At 36.3% G+C, this 16,972-nt stretch overlaps 1 protein-coding gene across 6 annotated transcripts in view; it reads left to right on the top strand.

Moving 5' to 3' along the window:
- The window catches only part of PRKACB (protein kinase cAMP-activated catalytic subunit beta), a 116,808-nt gene extending 108,506 nt beyond the window's left edge, over nt 1-8,302 (top strand). For all 6 annotated transcript variants that reach the window (XM_025871953.2, XM_025871951.2, XM_073896418.1 and 3 more), the window contains one exon: nt 5,248-8,302. In XM_025871953.2, the coding sequence (XP_025727738.1) occupies nt 5,248-5,373 (126 nt within the window). In that variant the 3' untranslated portion in view covers nt 5,374-8,302. The remainder of the gene's footprint in view (nt 1-5,247) is intronic.
- Nucleotides 8,303-16,972: the final 8,670 nt, after the last annotated feature.

Here is a 16,972-nt window from a genome sequence, read left to right as displayed (position 1 = left end):
AAGAAAGAAAGAAAGAAAGAAAGAAAGAAAGAAAGAAAGAAAGAAAGAAGGAAAGAGAGAGAGAGAGAGAGAAAGAAAGAAAAAGAAAGAAAGAAAGAAAGAAGGAAAGAGAGAGAGAGAGAGAGAGAGAGAGAGAGAGAGAGAAAGAAAGAAAGAAAGAAAGAAAGAAAGAAAGAAAGAAAGAAAGAAAGACAACATATAAACAAATATATAGTCTCCCACCCAGAATTGGCACAAGCTAGATTTAATAACATTCAGTAGCTAGATTCATCAGATATTTTTCAGTCTCTGTCACTTCCCCTAACAAATTGAGACATTTAAGAAAAGATTTTGCTGTGCTGAATTACCTTTATCTCTCCTTTGCTTCTTAAATGCCCAGTTAAAGATAATTTGTATTTATAAAGTGTTTACATCTTGAATATATATTTTTTTTCATAAAACCAAACTCCTAATGTTTCAGAGACTTGCCATATTTAATGATGCTCTGCAGCACGAATGAATTTCCTTAGGAAAAAAATGTAAATCCTGTAATTGAATATTAATAGCACAGTTTTCCAAGTTGATATCTTTTAGAAAAAATTATAAAAACAAAGCATTAAAAGAATTTAATAATGCAGCAAAGACCAAAACAATGTGAGTGCAGTAGTCTCTGCATCTCATAAGATAGGTTCAGAAACTCCCTAGCCATTAAATCATGAAATAGCCCTTAGCATCATTATCTCAGCTGGATGTGTTGTATAGCCAAGAGCAATACTATTTGGGTGACTTAGTGAATCTATATTTTCTTTTAGTGCTTTTTGATCGGACTTCTTTTTTGTTGATGCTTCATAATTAGGTAATTATTCTCTCAGCATTTGTTGAATGAATAATCCTTATTTGGCCCCTTATTTGAAATTCCACCTTTACTAATGCTAATTTATTATATATTTATATATTTCAGTCTGTTCCTGAACTTTATTTTCATGACTTCCTTTTGTCTATTCTTGTATTGTACACTTCACTGTTTTATATAGCTTTATGGTCTTTTTAATTTTCAAAATATATAATATGTGGAATGTCTATAAATATTCATGGAAAAGAATACAAAATTCAGATTTTATAGTTTTATTGTATGAAAATACACAAAACAAAATTTGCTATCCTGGCCATTTGTAAATGTGCAGTTCAGTGGTCTTAAGTAAATTCACACTGTTCTTTCGCCATCACCACCATCCCTCTCCAGAACTCTTTCATCTTGCAAAATTAGAACTCTGTACCCATTAAACAATAACTCCCTGTTTTATTAGTCTTTCCAGATACTTATATCGTATTTGGGGCTCTTAATTGGGATAACAGTATACTAATTAGAAGAAAATCAAAATCTTGAAAATTCCTCATAATGAACATGTTATATTTCTACATTTATTCAAATATTTTCTGTCATTCGGTAAAGTCTTAGAGAGCCTGCCCCATATAGGTCCAATTTCTTTCTTAAAGAACCAAAATCTCTACTTCACTATGAATGGGACCTTTATGGAACCTAATTTAAAATAATAATAAAAAATTCCTCAAAAAAAAAGTTATTCCTTAAATTTATACTTTGATTGCTATTGCAAATGCATTTGCTTTCCCATTATAGTAGAATGTAGGGGGAAACATAATTTCTATGTTTGTGTTGTAACTGGCCACCTTACTAAATTCTGTTGTTGATTTCCATAGGTTTTTCGGTGATTCCCTTGCATTTTATTGACAAATAATTAGAGTGGGCAGAGGTATCATTTGCCTTTACTTTTTCAATATTTATATCTTTTATTTCCATTTGCTCTATTGTATATGCTAGAATGTCTAAAATAATATTTTTAAAGAGTAGGACTGTTGAGCTGTATTGTCTTATTCCTGTTTTGAATGGGAATGCCTTTCATGTTTTAGCTTCAAATATGAAGTTAGCTGTTTGTCTTGGATAAATATCCTTGATCAGGTTAAGAAAATATCAAAAAAAGACAACAAAAAACATACAAAAAAAAGAAAATATCCTTGATTCCTAGTTTATTATGCTTTATCTTCTTTGACATATTAGCATGAATTATATTAATGAGATATCCTCACATTCCTGAACACCATTTAATCATGAGGTATTATTATTATAATACCTGCAAAATATTATTTAAAATATGCAAAATCAGTTTGCTAAAATTTTATTTAGGATCTTTGCTTCTATAGTCATAAGTTTTACTTACCTGCGGTTTTTGTTTTTCTGGAGTTGATTCCATGTCTTTTTATTCTTTGGGAAACTTGAGGAAATAAGAATTAACTTGGAGGGGCGCCTGGGTGCCTCAGTCGTTAAGCGTCTGCCTTCAGCTCAGGTCATGATCCCAGGGTCCTGGGTTTGAGCCCCACATCGGGCTCCCTGCTCAGCAGGAAGCCTGCTTCTCCCTCTCTCACTCTCTGAGCTTGTGTTCCCTCTCTCGCTGTGTCTCTCTCTGTCAAATAAATAAAATCTTTAAAAAAAAAAAAGAATTAACTTGGAAATTTTAACAAACTAATTTTTCTTTGGGTATTGGTCTCTAAGTTTTTGCCTCTTCTTCAATGTCAGAAATTTATATTTTCTTATAAAATCATCCATACCCCATTACCACTGTTTATATGACCTTTATTGTCATATTTGTGTTAATTAATGCTATATTTAGATATATTTATTAGATTTGCTTGAGGTTTACCCATTTTATTAGTATTTTAAAGATGATATATTTTTAATCTTTTCATATTTATATTTAAAAAGAAAAATTTCTGCTGTTAGCATTTACTAATCTACCCATATTGTGTATTGTATTTTTACAGTTATTCTTTTTATTAAAAAAAAGCTTTTATTTATTTATTTGAGAGAGAGTGAGCAAGAGAGAAGGAGCACAAGGAGGATAACGGGGAGAGGGAGAAGCAGGCTCTCCGCTGATCACGGAGCCCAATGCAGGGCTGGAACCCAGGACCCCAGGATCATGACCTGAGCCAAAGACAGACACTTAACCAACTGAGCCACCCAGGGACCCCTCCAATTATTCTTAAAGTGGGATAAAACTGAACTACTACTACTTATTTAGAGTTCGTGTGCTTTCCAGAGGGCTTGACTTACCTTAGCTAGTGAACAGCTCATCTGCCAAGTAGCACCCTATAGCAAACAGGTTGTAGTATTGGACAGATTGGTCAACCGCAAATCTTGACTATCAAATGGACTTGGAGATCCCTGGATAATTTATAAGTAGAAATAATTCAGTACTTCAGTGTAGCCATTTGTTTTAACGTCATCTCAATTATAACTATGCACAGCAATACAAAAATGATAATTTGAATAGTTTTCATAGTCTTTGTTATTTTCTGACCAAGTGTTCACGAGCAATGAAATAGTCCAAGGCATCTAGCAGAGAGACATGAAATGGAAGAAAGAGACCTGGACAACTCAAACTGTGCAATCATTGTACATGAGAGATGATCCCAACAGGTGTGATCCTAAACTGCTGCCTTGCTAGATGTGAGACAGCTGTCCGCTTAGCTGATTCCTCTGCAAGGTGCAGAACAGCAGTCTCCAGAGATGCATGCAAGGCAACCAGCTGGCAAACTAAAAGATGATATTAGACTTCCCAGTCCTACATACTTTTTACCTTATTCTTTTTAAATGTCTTGTTTGTGCATATATCTTATACTAACATAGTTGTGTGAGTAAATAATTTATAAATAATTCCACATATGTTGGTGCTATATACTCAAAAATGTTTTACTAAAAGGCATATAAATCAAAAAACTTCAGAGACCACTGGTTTAGATATTAGAAAGAGCTCTGTATCAGAAGTGGGGAATCATGAGCCACCTGGGTGAACAACTGACTCTTGGTTTTGGCTCAGGTCATGATCTGAGGGTTGTGAGATCAAGTCCCACACTGGGCTCTGCACTCAGTGTGGAATCTGGTTGAGATTCTCTCTCTCTCCCTCTGCCCTTCCCCCTGCTCGCTCTCACTCTATCTCTCTCTTTCAAATAAATAATTTTTTTTAAAAAAGGAAGGAACTGATAATAGAATTCTGTAACCTGAAGTGCCAACATTGTGATGCCAATAGTTGATTATCCTAGAAATCTCTTAAGTATTATACCACTCCTTGAATGAAAATGTTGAGATTAATAGCAAACCTACTGTTTGCTGCATTTTGTAATGTTTTATCATTTAGGGACTTAAAGGCATTTAAAGATGCTACCGGGCCGCCTGGGTGGCTCAGTCGTTAGGTGTCTGCCTTCGGCTCAGGTCATGATCCCAGGGTCCTGGGATCGAGCCCCACATCAGGCTCTGTGCTCGGCGGGAAGCCTGCTTCTCCCTCTCCCATTCTCCCTGCTGGTGTTCTTTCTCTCTCCATGTCTCTCTCTGTCAAATAAATAAATAAAATCTTAAAAAAAAACTTAAATAGATGCTACCATATAGTAATAGTGGGAATTTATTTTCCTTAGTGTTTAGAAACTCCCGGGCATTTGTTTTCCTCTTTATTATTCCAATACATGTGTTCCCCTCCCACATACCACCACCACACAGTTAACTCAAGTCTTAACACTGTCTACCTGGAGATAGCATCAGACCCCATAGGTTGAGGGCTCAGTCCTCTAAGAGTGCCCCCCACCCACCTTCACTTCAGACATTCATCACAAGTCTAGTCACCTGTGCTTTTGACTAAGAGGCTATAGATCAGAGGTTCCCACAAATGCCTCCTGGGTTTTGATTACTTTGCTAGAGCGGCACACAACTCAGAAACTTTACTTACTATTACCAGTTTATTATAAAAGAATGTAACTCAGGAACAGCCAGATGGAAGCCAGATGTCCTGCATAGGACATGTATATGGAAGGGGCTCAGAGCTTCCTGCTATATCTTCAGGCACACCACTCTCCCCAAATCCCCATTTGTTCATCAACCTGGAAGCTCTCCAAACCCCATCCTTTTGAAGTTTTATGGCTTCATTACGTAGGCATGATTGTTTAAATCATTGACCATTGGCGACTGAGCTTAGCCTGTAGCCCCTCTTGTCTCCTGGAGGTCAGGGGATAAGACTGAAAGTTCTCAGTGTCTAACCCGCGCCCATCCTTAGGTTGGCTAGGGACTTTCCAAAAGTCGCCTCATTAACATAACATTTATGAAATCCAAGAGTTTAAAGAGCTCTGTGCTGGGGACTAGGACAAAGACCAAATTTATTATAATCATAATATCATATCACACTTAGGTTTCCTTCTCAATTACAGGTTGAAGCACCATTCATACCAAAGTTCAGAGGCTCTGGAGATACCAGCAACTTTGATGACTATGAAGAAGAAGATATCCGCGTCTCTATAACAGAAAAATGTGCAAAAGAATTTTGTGAATTTTAAAGCTGAGCAACAAGATAACATCAGAGCTTACACTCAGTCTTTGCACTCTGTTGAGAGATACGGTGGAGCTGAGACCGTCCTTGTTGAAGCAGTTACCTAGTTCTGTCATTCCAGCGACTGAGTGAGGTCTTTATTGCCATCCGTGTGTGCGCTCTGCATCCACCTATGTAACAAGGCACCGCTAAGCAAAGCATTGTCTGTGCCATAACACACAACTAGACACTTTCCTGCTTCCCTTTGGTTTGTCTTTCTCCTCCCCTACGTCCAATTTTTACTTTTTTCATTTTCATCAGTTTTTCTCCAAACAGTACTCCATTTTATTTTGTTGGTGTTTCAGATGGGCAGTGTTATGGCTCTGTGATATTTGAAAGGAAGGATGAGTGTTGCCTTTGGTAGTTCTTGCCATTATTTTTGTTGGTCAGTGGCTTGAGGATATACTTCCAATAACTGTTTTTACTTTGAGTAGCTCAGACTCAGTTTTGCCAAAACTTTTGACAATTTTTGAAGACAGAATGTCTTATCAACAAGGCAGTTTATACAAAACAAAACAATAACTTTCCTAGAATTCACTGTTCTGGCAAGACACTTGGGTAGACTAACCTAGAGTAGCTAGACCCAGCAATTTGGATTCCTGGAGATCAGAGGCTCTATTTCCCTTCACTGCCTTTTGTATCATCTTCCCCTCGAGTAATTAAGTGACCAGCTGTGCAGTGTGACAAATGTGTCTCATTCACAGGAAAAACTAATGCTATGGATCATCGCTTGGTACCAGCCTTTCTGTAGGTATTAGAGCTAGCTCTAAGATTTCTAAACCTTCACTCCTCCATAAGGGTTTTAGCCAGTATTTTAACAGAACATGACTGAAGAAAGTGACAATTTTTTTAGTTTCTCAAATAGTCCTCATTGTAAACTTTTTAAAAGAAAAGAAATGAACTAAAAAGAACATTAATGCGGACAAATACTTCGCTGAGTCAAACAAATGGCTTGATACTTGTAAACGGTATAGAGACATTCTTATTTATATGAGGTTTTTGTTTGTTTTGCTTTGCTTTGTTTTGTCACAGTTAAGAACAAAAGGAATTATTGCCAGGTTATTCCGGTATAATCTGTATGGCAGCCTGAGGTAGAGGCGCTGTTGAAGCTTCAGCTTTCATCTTATGCCTCATAAATGAGGTAAAGGGACAAAGTTTTTAAAACTGCCACAACTGTATTTTAATTTTGAGGTGTGATATTTTTAGACATGTCAGAATTTCAAGCCTCTTTTCTTTCAGGAAACAGAATATATGATCATGCAGATACAATTTTAGTATTTGAGTTTAATTTTTTTATACTTCCTTGCCAACAAAATTGCTGTCATGTGGAAATTTCAAGCACTTTTGCACATTTAGTTCAATGTTTGTTGAGAATCCATGGCTTACCTCCGTTTTTTAAATATTTTTTTCTTTGCTTTTAAATTTTGCCATCTGATTTTATCTCCATGTGTCAGTGACCTATCTTAAAACAACACACCAAAAGAGTCGAAAATAAACTGTGTTCATTTTTTATGATCAATTTACATGCATATAAGTTGTTTTTAATCAAACCGATCTTAGTGTATATAAGCATTCTATTTGCTTCATTATTGGTGCAGGTCACTGACTCTTATTTCTTTTCCTCTGTACCACACCCCTGTAAAACCTTTGAAGACATTGAAAAAAGCCTGTCTGGAATATTCTCTGCATCAATCTGTACATCTTTTGGTTGTCAAGTGTTTTTGCATGGTTATGTCATTTAAAAGCTGATACTGATTTCAGTTGGTCCACCTATATTTAAAATGTGCAAGAAAAATATGAAATACTTTGCTGTATCAAGTTTTATGTGACAAAAATATATCATCATGTTAATAAATTTAAAACATCATTTGTATAAAATATCTTAATGAGTTTTTGGCCCAAGAACATGCTGATCTTTGTATTCTATGTGTATGCTACAAATTCTATGGTAGCTTTATTGTATATTATTGTAAAATTATTTTAATAAATCATGGGTATGACAATTTGATTATTACATTTTAGTTTTCAGCAATTAAAAAGATTTCTGTAAGTTCTAAAAAAAAATGTTTTAAATAAAATTACTATTGCTCTGCACAACTTGCTGTAAACTCTGCCTAGGCAGATGGACCCCTAGGCATACATTGGTTTTGAGGGCTATTTCGCCATTCCTGTTTTACTCTCCATTTAAAGGACATGAGCAAGCTTTCAGATATGTCAAGGGAGTCTATTTCTCACCAATCAAGTACACTGAATTAGAATATCTTAAAGTTATATAAAACGCACAGTTTTAACCACAGTTTAGCCAAGAACAAGATAAAAACTTAAGAAATAAGTGGAATGAATCAGTATTTAACCTCAGATTACATTATTTGAAACAGAAGAAATTACATTTTTCCTCAGTAAATAATAAGGAGATGGCATTGCAGAGGAAGGACCCCCCGACTCAAAGTCAAAGACATCTGGGTCTCAAGCTGGTCTGTCACAGTCAGCATGACCTTGGCCTTAGCTCTTCAAAATGAGATCCATTAGGCAGTTTCTAAGGTCTTTTCTAATTTTCACATGTCATGACAAGATTCTTTTTATTTGACAGTTTGAAGGGATAATGTGCTTTGAAGTGAGTCTTGGTAAGGCGATATTTTAGGGCCTTTCTTCTCCTTATCTCTTACAGTGTTCTTACAGTTTTTTGAATATCATGAGGACCTCATGTCTGTTTTGATTCCTTCCTCCTTCACTGATGCTAAATATCCAATTGATATCAAACTGTCAACCTACCAAAAAAAGATACTGTGGCTTGTGGGTATTGCTGTCTTGTTTTTGATATGTTCTTGTATTGACTGCCCATTGGCCTGAAAATACTCATCGTAAGCCTAAAAAAAAAAAAACAAAAAAAAACCAAACATTTTTTCTTTCCCACTGACTGTTTTATCTGCTTGTTGTAAGACTCAAATGAAATAATGTATGTGGAAGCACCTTGTAAACTGTAACCTATCAATGTAAAATGTTAAGGTGTGTTGTTATTTCATTAATTAATTCTTTGTTTAGAATGGAATTTCCTATGCACTACTGTAGCTAGGAAATGCTGAAAACAACTGTGTTTTTTAATTAATCATAACAGCAAAATTAAAGTATCTTCAAAGGATAAAACAGTGTATTAAGTCTTGTGTTCTCTTTAGTGCCCTTATCTCCTGATTTCTTTTCTGCAGGTACTACAGATGTTTATAGATTCCAGTTTTTATGTTTTGGGTTGGTCTGTGATAGTGGGAACAGAGTAATAGGGGAGAAACGTCCACCAATCAGGTCCAACTCAGTGTATATTAAGAAACTACTAGATTCATTCCATAGTTTCTAAAAAGTGTTTCTACTTCTTCCTCATGCTGTTAGTCCAAACTACTCTTAACAGAATGTTGAAAATATTCATATTTAAATGATTGACACTGCAAGAGACCTCATCCTTGTATTGAAACAATGAACTATGAATTTTTACTTTCTTTTTTCAGAAGTGTTGAGTTCACATTACCTCTTATGATTCCAGCCAGGTTGGTTAGTGTGTGTTTCTACAGTTGTCCTTGAACTCAAGAAATAATGTTTTAGGTAATTATTTTAAAAGCTTACCATTTTTCATCGTTAGGATTGTTACTGTAAATATTTACAAATACTGATGTACTTTATAACACTGTTTATTATTTTTATACCAGTGCTTGCTTTATTTTATCACTATCAGGGCTTAACACAAAATGCCAGTTTTCTCATTTCCTTATACAACTAATTACAAAAATCTGTGCATATCTTCACTCCAAATCATCATTTGAAATCCATTTAAATTTTCTCATGCATAAATATTGGATGTGAAGTTAAATACTTTCATTTTAGTTTTCTTGAACATTTTCTATATGCCTTATTTAATAGCCTTTGATAACGGCTCTCTGATAAGGGCTGAATTGTGTTTCTTCAGAATTCATATGTTGAAGTCCTAACTCTCCCTGCTGTAGCTCAGAATATGACTATACTTGAAGGTAGGGCCTTTATTTTTTTATTTTTTTATTTATTTGAGAGAGAGCGAGCATGAGCAGTTGGGGGGGAAGCGCAGAGGGAGAGGGAGAAGCAGGCTCCCCACTGAGCAGGGAGCCTGACGCCAACGCCAGGCTCTATCCCAGGACCCCGGGATCATGACCTGAGCTGAAGGCAGATGCTTAACCGACTGAGCCACCCAGGCGCCCCTGAAGGTAGGATCTTTAATTAGGATAAAATCCTGTGGATGGGCCCTAATCTGATAACTGGTGAATTTTTAAGAAGAGATTGGGACATAAAGAACGCAGGCCCAGAAAAGACCATGTGGAGACGAGGGAGATGGTCATCTACAAGCCAAGGAGAGAGGATTCAAAAGAAGCCAACCCTGCTAGCAATTTGATCTTGGACTTCTAGCCCCTAGAACTGTGAGAAAATAAGTTTGTGTTGTTTGATCTGCCCGCTCTGTGGTAAAAAAAAAAAAAACTAGTACACCCCTTACCAAGGGTACTCCTGTGTGTACACTGTATTCCCCTGGTGAAGGGCTTGCACTGATCTGACTTCAAATGCTTGATATTTGGCCCAAATTGAAATAACTTACCATAAGCAAAAAATAAAAACAAAACAAAACAAAAAACTATGTCAGTGTGGTCACAAACCTCAGTGCACCTGCTGCCTTCTATTTTTTTCTGGAATATAAGCAGGAAACAGAAAACAGTAGCTACTGAGCATAGGGGAAAGCATGGGTAGCTGAAACCACTTCTAACTCCTGGTCAGACTTACTTTGCTATGAAGCTATCTTCTTGAAGCTGTGCTAATACAACCTAAAATTGAGCAAATCATTAAATTTAGAGTCTCTGCCATCTCTTAATGGTGATGTTAATGAAATGGCCAAAAGGAAGTTGGAATGGGGATAAAGTGTTGATGAATAAACTGTAGTTGGTTCGTCATCTGATTATTCATTGGTAGTAACTGTCACTGTAAATTATTACCTCACTGTGTTAATTTTCTATTGCTACCATAACAAATTGCCATAAACTTAGTGGCTTAAAACAACATAAATGTATTATCTTACAGCTCTGGAAGTCTGGCATCAAAAATGAGTCTCATTGGGTTAAAATCAATGCATCAGCAAGACTGTATTCTTTCTAGAGGCTCTAGGGGAGAATCTGTTTCTTTTCTAGCTTCTAGAAGCTGCTCACTTTCCTTGACTTGTGACCCCATTCCTCCATCTTCAAAGCCAGCAATATTGGGCTGAGTCTTTATGTTGCATCCCTCTAACCTCCACTTCCACCTCCCTCTTTCACTTTTAAAGGCCCTTGTAACTATGCTGAGCCACCTGGATGTCCAGGCTCTTCACACTATTATAAGATCAGCTAATAAGCAACCTTAATTCCCCTTTGCCCTATAACTTATCACATTCACAGGTTCTGGGGATTTGGGGCATGAACATATCTGGGGCAGAGGGAGAAGAGGGAGAAATTATTCTGCCTACCACACTTACTAATGTCATTTTAGGTGGAAAATGTGATTATCTGAAAGGCAGAAGTAGAGACAGTCTTTTCACAACTCAGACAGAAGCTAGACTTAAACAGATTTTCCTGAAGTGGAGTGACTAGCAGGCAGCGCATTTTCAAGGACATTGTTGGGGAACTTGAGTAGCAAATCAGCTCTGAATACCTTGAAAGATACTCAATATCACTACACTATTCACTGGCACATTGCAAACTAAAACCACAATTGGACATCACTACACACCCACAGAAAGACTAAAATTAATAATACTGATAATGCCAAGTGTTGGTGAGGCTGGAGAGCAACCTGATGGAATGGTCATGCATTGCCAGTGGGAATGTAAAATGGCACCGTTTGGCAGTCTGTATATAGTTAACCATTCACTTATATGATTGCCCATTCTACTTCTAGGTATTTACCCAAGATAATGAAAACATATGTTTATACAAAGACATAAATGTTCAGCAACTTTGTAACAGTCCCAAAATGGGAACAATTCAAACAAACAGCAGCAGATGAACAGATCAGCAAATGGCGCTATATCCATGCAATTAAATACTTCTCACCAGTAAAAAGGAACAAGCTACTGATAGAAGCGGCAACATGAGTGGCATCTAAAAGCATTTTGATGGTCTACACTTGCCAAAACTCATTGAACTATGTACTTAAAATGAGTACATTATACCTTTGTAAAGATGATTTAAAAAAAAAACAATTGTGTAAAGGAAACAAATTTTAGAGTAGATTACGATTAAAATAGAATGTTAGTGATCTGGAAGATAGAGTTTAGGAAATCTTTCAGAATTTGTACTCAAATGGTAGAGATAGAAAAATATGAGAGAAAAGAAACATGGGAAGTCAGCCTTGAGACATAATTGTCTGAAGTTTTAAAAAAAAGGAGACATAAAAATGGAAAATAATGTCTCCAAAGTTCTGAGTAACTTTTTTTTAACTTAAAATTATATCCCCCCCTCCCCCGCAAGCAAACACCTGTTTCATTGCAAGGTATGGCACATTCGTTCCAAGGCACCCTAGCCCTCTAGCAACCAGCTAGGTCTGACCAGTGAGAAGTGATGGTAACACATAGGAGGGAGCAGAAAGTTATAAGCAGAGTGTTTCCCTCCCTCTCTCTCTCTCTCTCTCTCTCTCTGTTCTGTACCATCTCTGGAGTCTTTTCTATTATCCCAGCCTGGTCACTGTTATGGTTCTCCCCTGGGTAGTCCTTGCTCCTGAGCTCTGTGAACCCCACTCTTCCTTTTATCCTCCAGGCCAGGTGATAAATTGCTCTGCTGCTGCTCATCTTTGGGTGACTTCACCATTTTACCTTTATGGTGAAGTCTTTGTCTTTATCTTTGGCTGGTTTTAAAAACTCTGTAGTAATGTGACTGATACTTTTTTTTCCTATATTAAGTGCAGCTGTTGGACTCCCTATTCTCCCAACACCTGTATAAACCAATTTCTTCTATTAAATCTCCTCTGTTGAAATACCTAGAATGGTTGCTGTTTTCCCAGCTGGACTCCAGTTGATGTTCCCATTATCATCACTCCTATTCTACATTATGCTGAAGGATCCTAGCCATCATAGTAAAAGAAGAAAGAACAAAGGTGATCCTAGCCCTCACAGTAAGAGAAGAAACAACAGGGGTAAAATAAAGGCCACTCCAAATAAAATGCACTGTAAATGTGTTTAACCAACAGGGACTCAATAAGGAACTTGTGAAGGAAGATGATCCCACAAGGAAGAAATAGCCTCTGGAAAGCTTGAAGAGGAACCCCCACCCCACCCCCCCAAAAAAACCATCATTAGGAATAAAAATGAGATGGACACAGAAGAGCTTTAAAAATTCTGGTCATGCTAGAATTTAAAAGATACACAGACCCTCCTTTTTTGCTTTTGCCCTCCATCCCCAAACATATAGAAATGATGGAATATATTTTAAAATATCTTTAAGGGCATAGATTCCACTCAAGACAAAATAAACATCTCCACAGACCAAAAACACAATGGAAAATACACAGTGGAGATGAATCCACAGACTTACCTAACATACAGAGAAGATTTTTATTACAATGAGATAATTACAGAGCAGAGAATCAAAAGGTGAAGAGATTAAAGAAATTCAGAAATGGTAATAGATACTGAGAACAAAGATGATCCACTGTTGGCATCCTGAATTTTGAAATGATTGAAACAGAAAAAATATTCAAATATATCACATAGAAACTTTTTGCTAAAATGAAGCAAAAACTGAATTTATATATTGAAAGACTACACTGTTTTTCAGGGGAAAGTGACATAGAGTTTTCAACATCAAGCCAAACCATGGTAAGGATTTTGAACTCCAAAGATTAAAATGTTATGCATAAGAATGAAGTCACCTTAAGGTGGGGCAGAAACAGATTGGCCTCAGGTGTCTCTACAGTAATACTTGGTGCCAAAAGACAATTAAATAATGACTATAAAGTTCTAGAGGAAAGAAAGTATGAGCCAAGAGTATTATACCTAGCCAAGTTACTTTTAATTTAAAAGCACTGAACATAATAAAAAATAAATAAAATAAAAATAAAAATATTTGTTCTTCAAAAAAAAAATACATAATAAACACACAAGACAGGTCCCTGTTAACAACCAAAAGAAAGAAATTGAAAACCTATGAGCCCTTCATATCCAACTGGATATATGAATCAAAATAAAGAACTTAGTAATAAAGAAGCCATGAGAAAAAGCCCATGGTGAACACTGAATCTGTCTAAATGTCATACTAATTATAAGCAACTATGGTAATTAGAACTATAGAACTAAATGTAAGTGCTTTAAACCTTGGCAAAATTGGAATCAGGTAACTAGCAAAATTGGAAGGTGGGGAAAGGAAGTGAGACTGGTAATTCCTTACCCTTTATTACAGGAAGTCAACTAACAGAATCTAAAATTAGTATGTGTGGTTAAATAAGATAATGGCTCTAACTTCTGAATGATTTTTTATAATTGTGTAACTATTTTGTAAGGAAGGACCATTTATCAGCAGTTTTCAACTTCTTTTTCTTGTGTTAAATTCAATTACATTTATCTTCATTTCAGTTTCTCCTGGTAAATTGGATTTTATAATGTAAGTAAAATGAAATTGAACACTTTCTGCTAAAAAGTATGATGTAATTTTTATAAAATGAGTGCTATCTAGTGATGTACCTCTCACGTCTCTCTGACCTTCTGACTCTATATGTGCATAGGAAGAAGCCTGGGACGTTACTCCTGATATGGGATTTGGGGTTATCTCATAATTTCTCCTTTGTACTTTGCTGAATTGCTTGCATTCTTTATAATGATAAAGTAATTAATCAAAAATCAATATGCCCAATAACAGAGCATTGAAATTCTTATCCATTTTTTAAAAATCATCCAATATTATGAGACTTACTCTTAGCAATTAAGCCATTTTCACCAGAGTGCTGTCTTCTTAAGAAATCCCAAAGTCTTTCTTTCAAGATTGAAAATGAGATAGTATATCACTGATAATGCTTTTGAGCAAACCACCAGATGTCACTGAAATGGCCTCATGAGCATTATCACTGCCACGAAGAAATGTTTTCATCTCGTTCCTCATTTCCCAAGCTCATGAGCACCCTTCCCTTTAGCAGCCAGACCACTGCCATATGGAAAAAAAAAGACTTTTGTCTTAGCTGCCCATCTCTTCAGAGTACACTAAAAATTCATACTCAATGAGCACAACCAACCTGTTACTAAAATTTTACTATTGTCCTTATATTAAGTCAAAGTCAGGAAGCACACAGCTAAGTTAAGTGCAGCCTGTTCTCTCTGAATAAATCATGTGGTTACTGGCATCCAAAAAAAGCCTCTTTCATTCAAGTAGCAATGTCCTTCTTTGTTGCTTACTGCTCTGTGGATAACTTCATTCCTGTCTATACCATGGCTCAGAAAATAATCACAAACCAAACACAAGTTTTCTTCCATATGATATACAAAAATCTGCTGAGCACTTCACAGATACTCAACACCTAAAACCGAGTGTAGGATCTTCTCACTGGTGGTCTTACCTACACTGTTCTAGATAGCATGCCAGTGATTTTTTCCCCCTCATTTAGTTTTCTCTCCATACATACTTGTTATTTATGGGGGCTGGCTTTGTACCCTTCTGAATATTGGTACCAATTCTTTCTATAAAGAGGAAAACTAGGAATCTTACTTTTGTACATTGGGAACTGATAGTAGTCCTAGACTCTCTCCCTAGCAAGTAAGAGACCACACAATGCAAAGCACTTTTAGCAAAAAAAAAAAAAAGGGGGGGGGGAGCAGTGAACTCACATAACCAGGAAGTCTGAGGGCGGACTTCTGTCACAATGAAGTCTAAAAGACCAAACTGTATCATCAAAATTCTGCCTCTCTCTCAACCTCTTGACCCTGTCCTCAGAATTCACTTCATCCTCAATAGGCACTCTCCATGAAACAGAAAATAAAACCACCAGCCCCTCCAGGCTTGCACTTGTGAAAGTGCCCATGATCCCAGATGAAGAGACGGAGGTTTCAGAGGTTTCTCCTGTACTATGTGAATTCCCCAAGGGGACTCATGGTCCAGCCTGGATCAGAGCCTATGTCTGGGCCTGGGCGAGGAGACAGACATGATTGACACCAGAATTCTGAGGACTGGGGAGAGGTAGTTTTCTACAGAAAGATGTGCTGGTCAAAAAGTTGACCTTCACCAAAATCTACATTTTCCACAGCAAAAACCAACAATTTTGTATGGAAAATAATTATTTTGTGTTCTGGAAAAACTTCTTGGGTTTACCAGAGTGACGGGTGTAAAAATTTCACTGTACCATGCCACTTCTTAAGAAATTATCCTGGGGCGCCTGAGTGGCTCAGTCGTTAAGCGTCTGCCTTCGGCTCAGGTCATGGTCCCAGGGTCCTGGGATCGAGCCCCACATCGGGCTCCCTGCTCCGCGGGAAGCCTGCTTCTCCCTCTCCCACTCCCCCTGCTTGTGTTCCCTCTCTTGCTGTGTCTCTCTCTGTCAAATAAATAAATAAAATCTTAAAAAAAAAAAAGAATTTATCCCAATAACATCATGGGTGAGGGGTAAAAGACTGATCAATCCTACAAAATCCTTTCAATTCAAATGTGGTTCAACTTTAGGAAATCAATTATTCTGTTCTTGGAATTCACAACATTAGCATCCATTGCTGATTTTAAAATTTAAAAAATATTTTAGTAAGCTATGAAAAGAAGGAAGCTTTAGTAACATGGTAGTGGTAACATACAAGAAACCTATCACAAATATTTACTTTATAGTGAGATATTAGAAGTACTCACATTTAAGTGAAGAACAGGACACTATTATTATTCAACCTTTTCTTGAGACCTTAATCAATGCATTAAATAACATCCGAAAAATCAGCAGAGGTTTAAATTTTGGCACTAAGCAGGCAAAATGTGTCTACATTTAAAATCTAAGACAATAAATTGAAAAATTATTGGACTTAATAAGAGAATAGAGTAAGATGGCTAACCATAGAATCAACCTACAAAAATCATTTTTTCTTATGATTTAAATAAATAATAATTGGAAATGTAATTTTTAAAACCCCTCATAATATCAACAAAACTATATTATACTAAAGACTAAACATAATGAAAAAGGAGTAAGCTTTGATTGAAGACAATAATGTTTATAGAAGAACACAGAATATAAATGCATCCATAAACAAAATTTTAAAATAAATTCTGAAGAAAAATTTTGCAATTTATATTATAAAAGATTAATATCCACTGTACATAAAGAGTCCTAGCAAAAGATAACCCAACTAAAAGTAAGAAAAAAGAATATCATTAATTCATTAAAAAATATAAATGGCAAATTTTTCTTAGAAAGCCCAGGCATATTAGGAATCAGCATGAAGTGAACGTAAGATGGCAAAACAATGTAAAAGATTTGGGGGCGGGGGAATATTTTTCACGTGTAGGAACTGAGAGAGGTTATCTTCCGTGCATTGTTCACGGCAAGTTGTTTGGAGACTGGGGTAAAACACGACATAA

Source organism: Callorhinus ursinus, unplaced genomic scaffold (genome assembly GCF_003265705.2).
Source record: "Callorhinus ursinus isolate GAN/ISIS: 27379988/994484 unplaced genomic scaffold, GSC_fseal_2.0 scaffold9, whole genome shotgun sequence".
In the NCBI taxonomy this organism is placed as follows: domain Eukaryota; kingdom Metazoa; phylum Chordata; class Mammalia; order Carnivora; family Otariidae; genus Callorhinus; species Callorhinus ursinus.
Note: the sequence above shows the minus strand (reverse complement) of the source record. Positions and strands in the feature narration are given on the sequence as shown.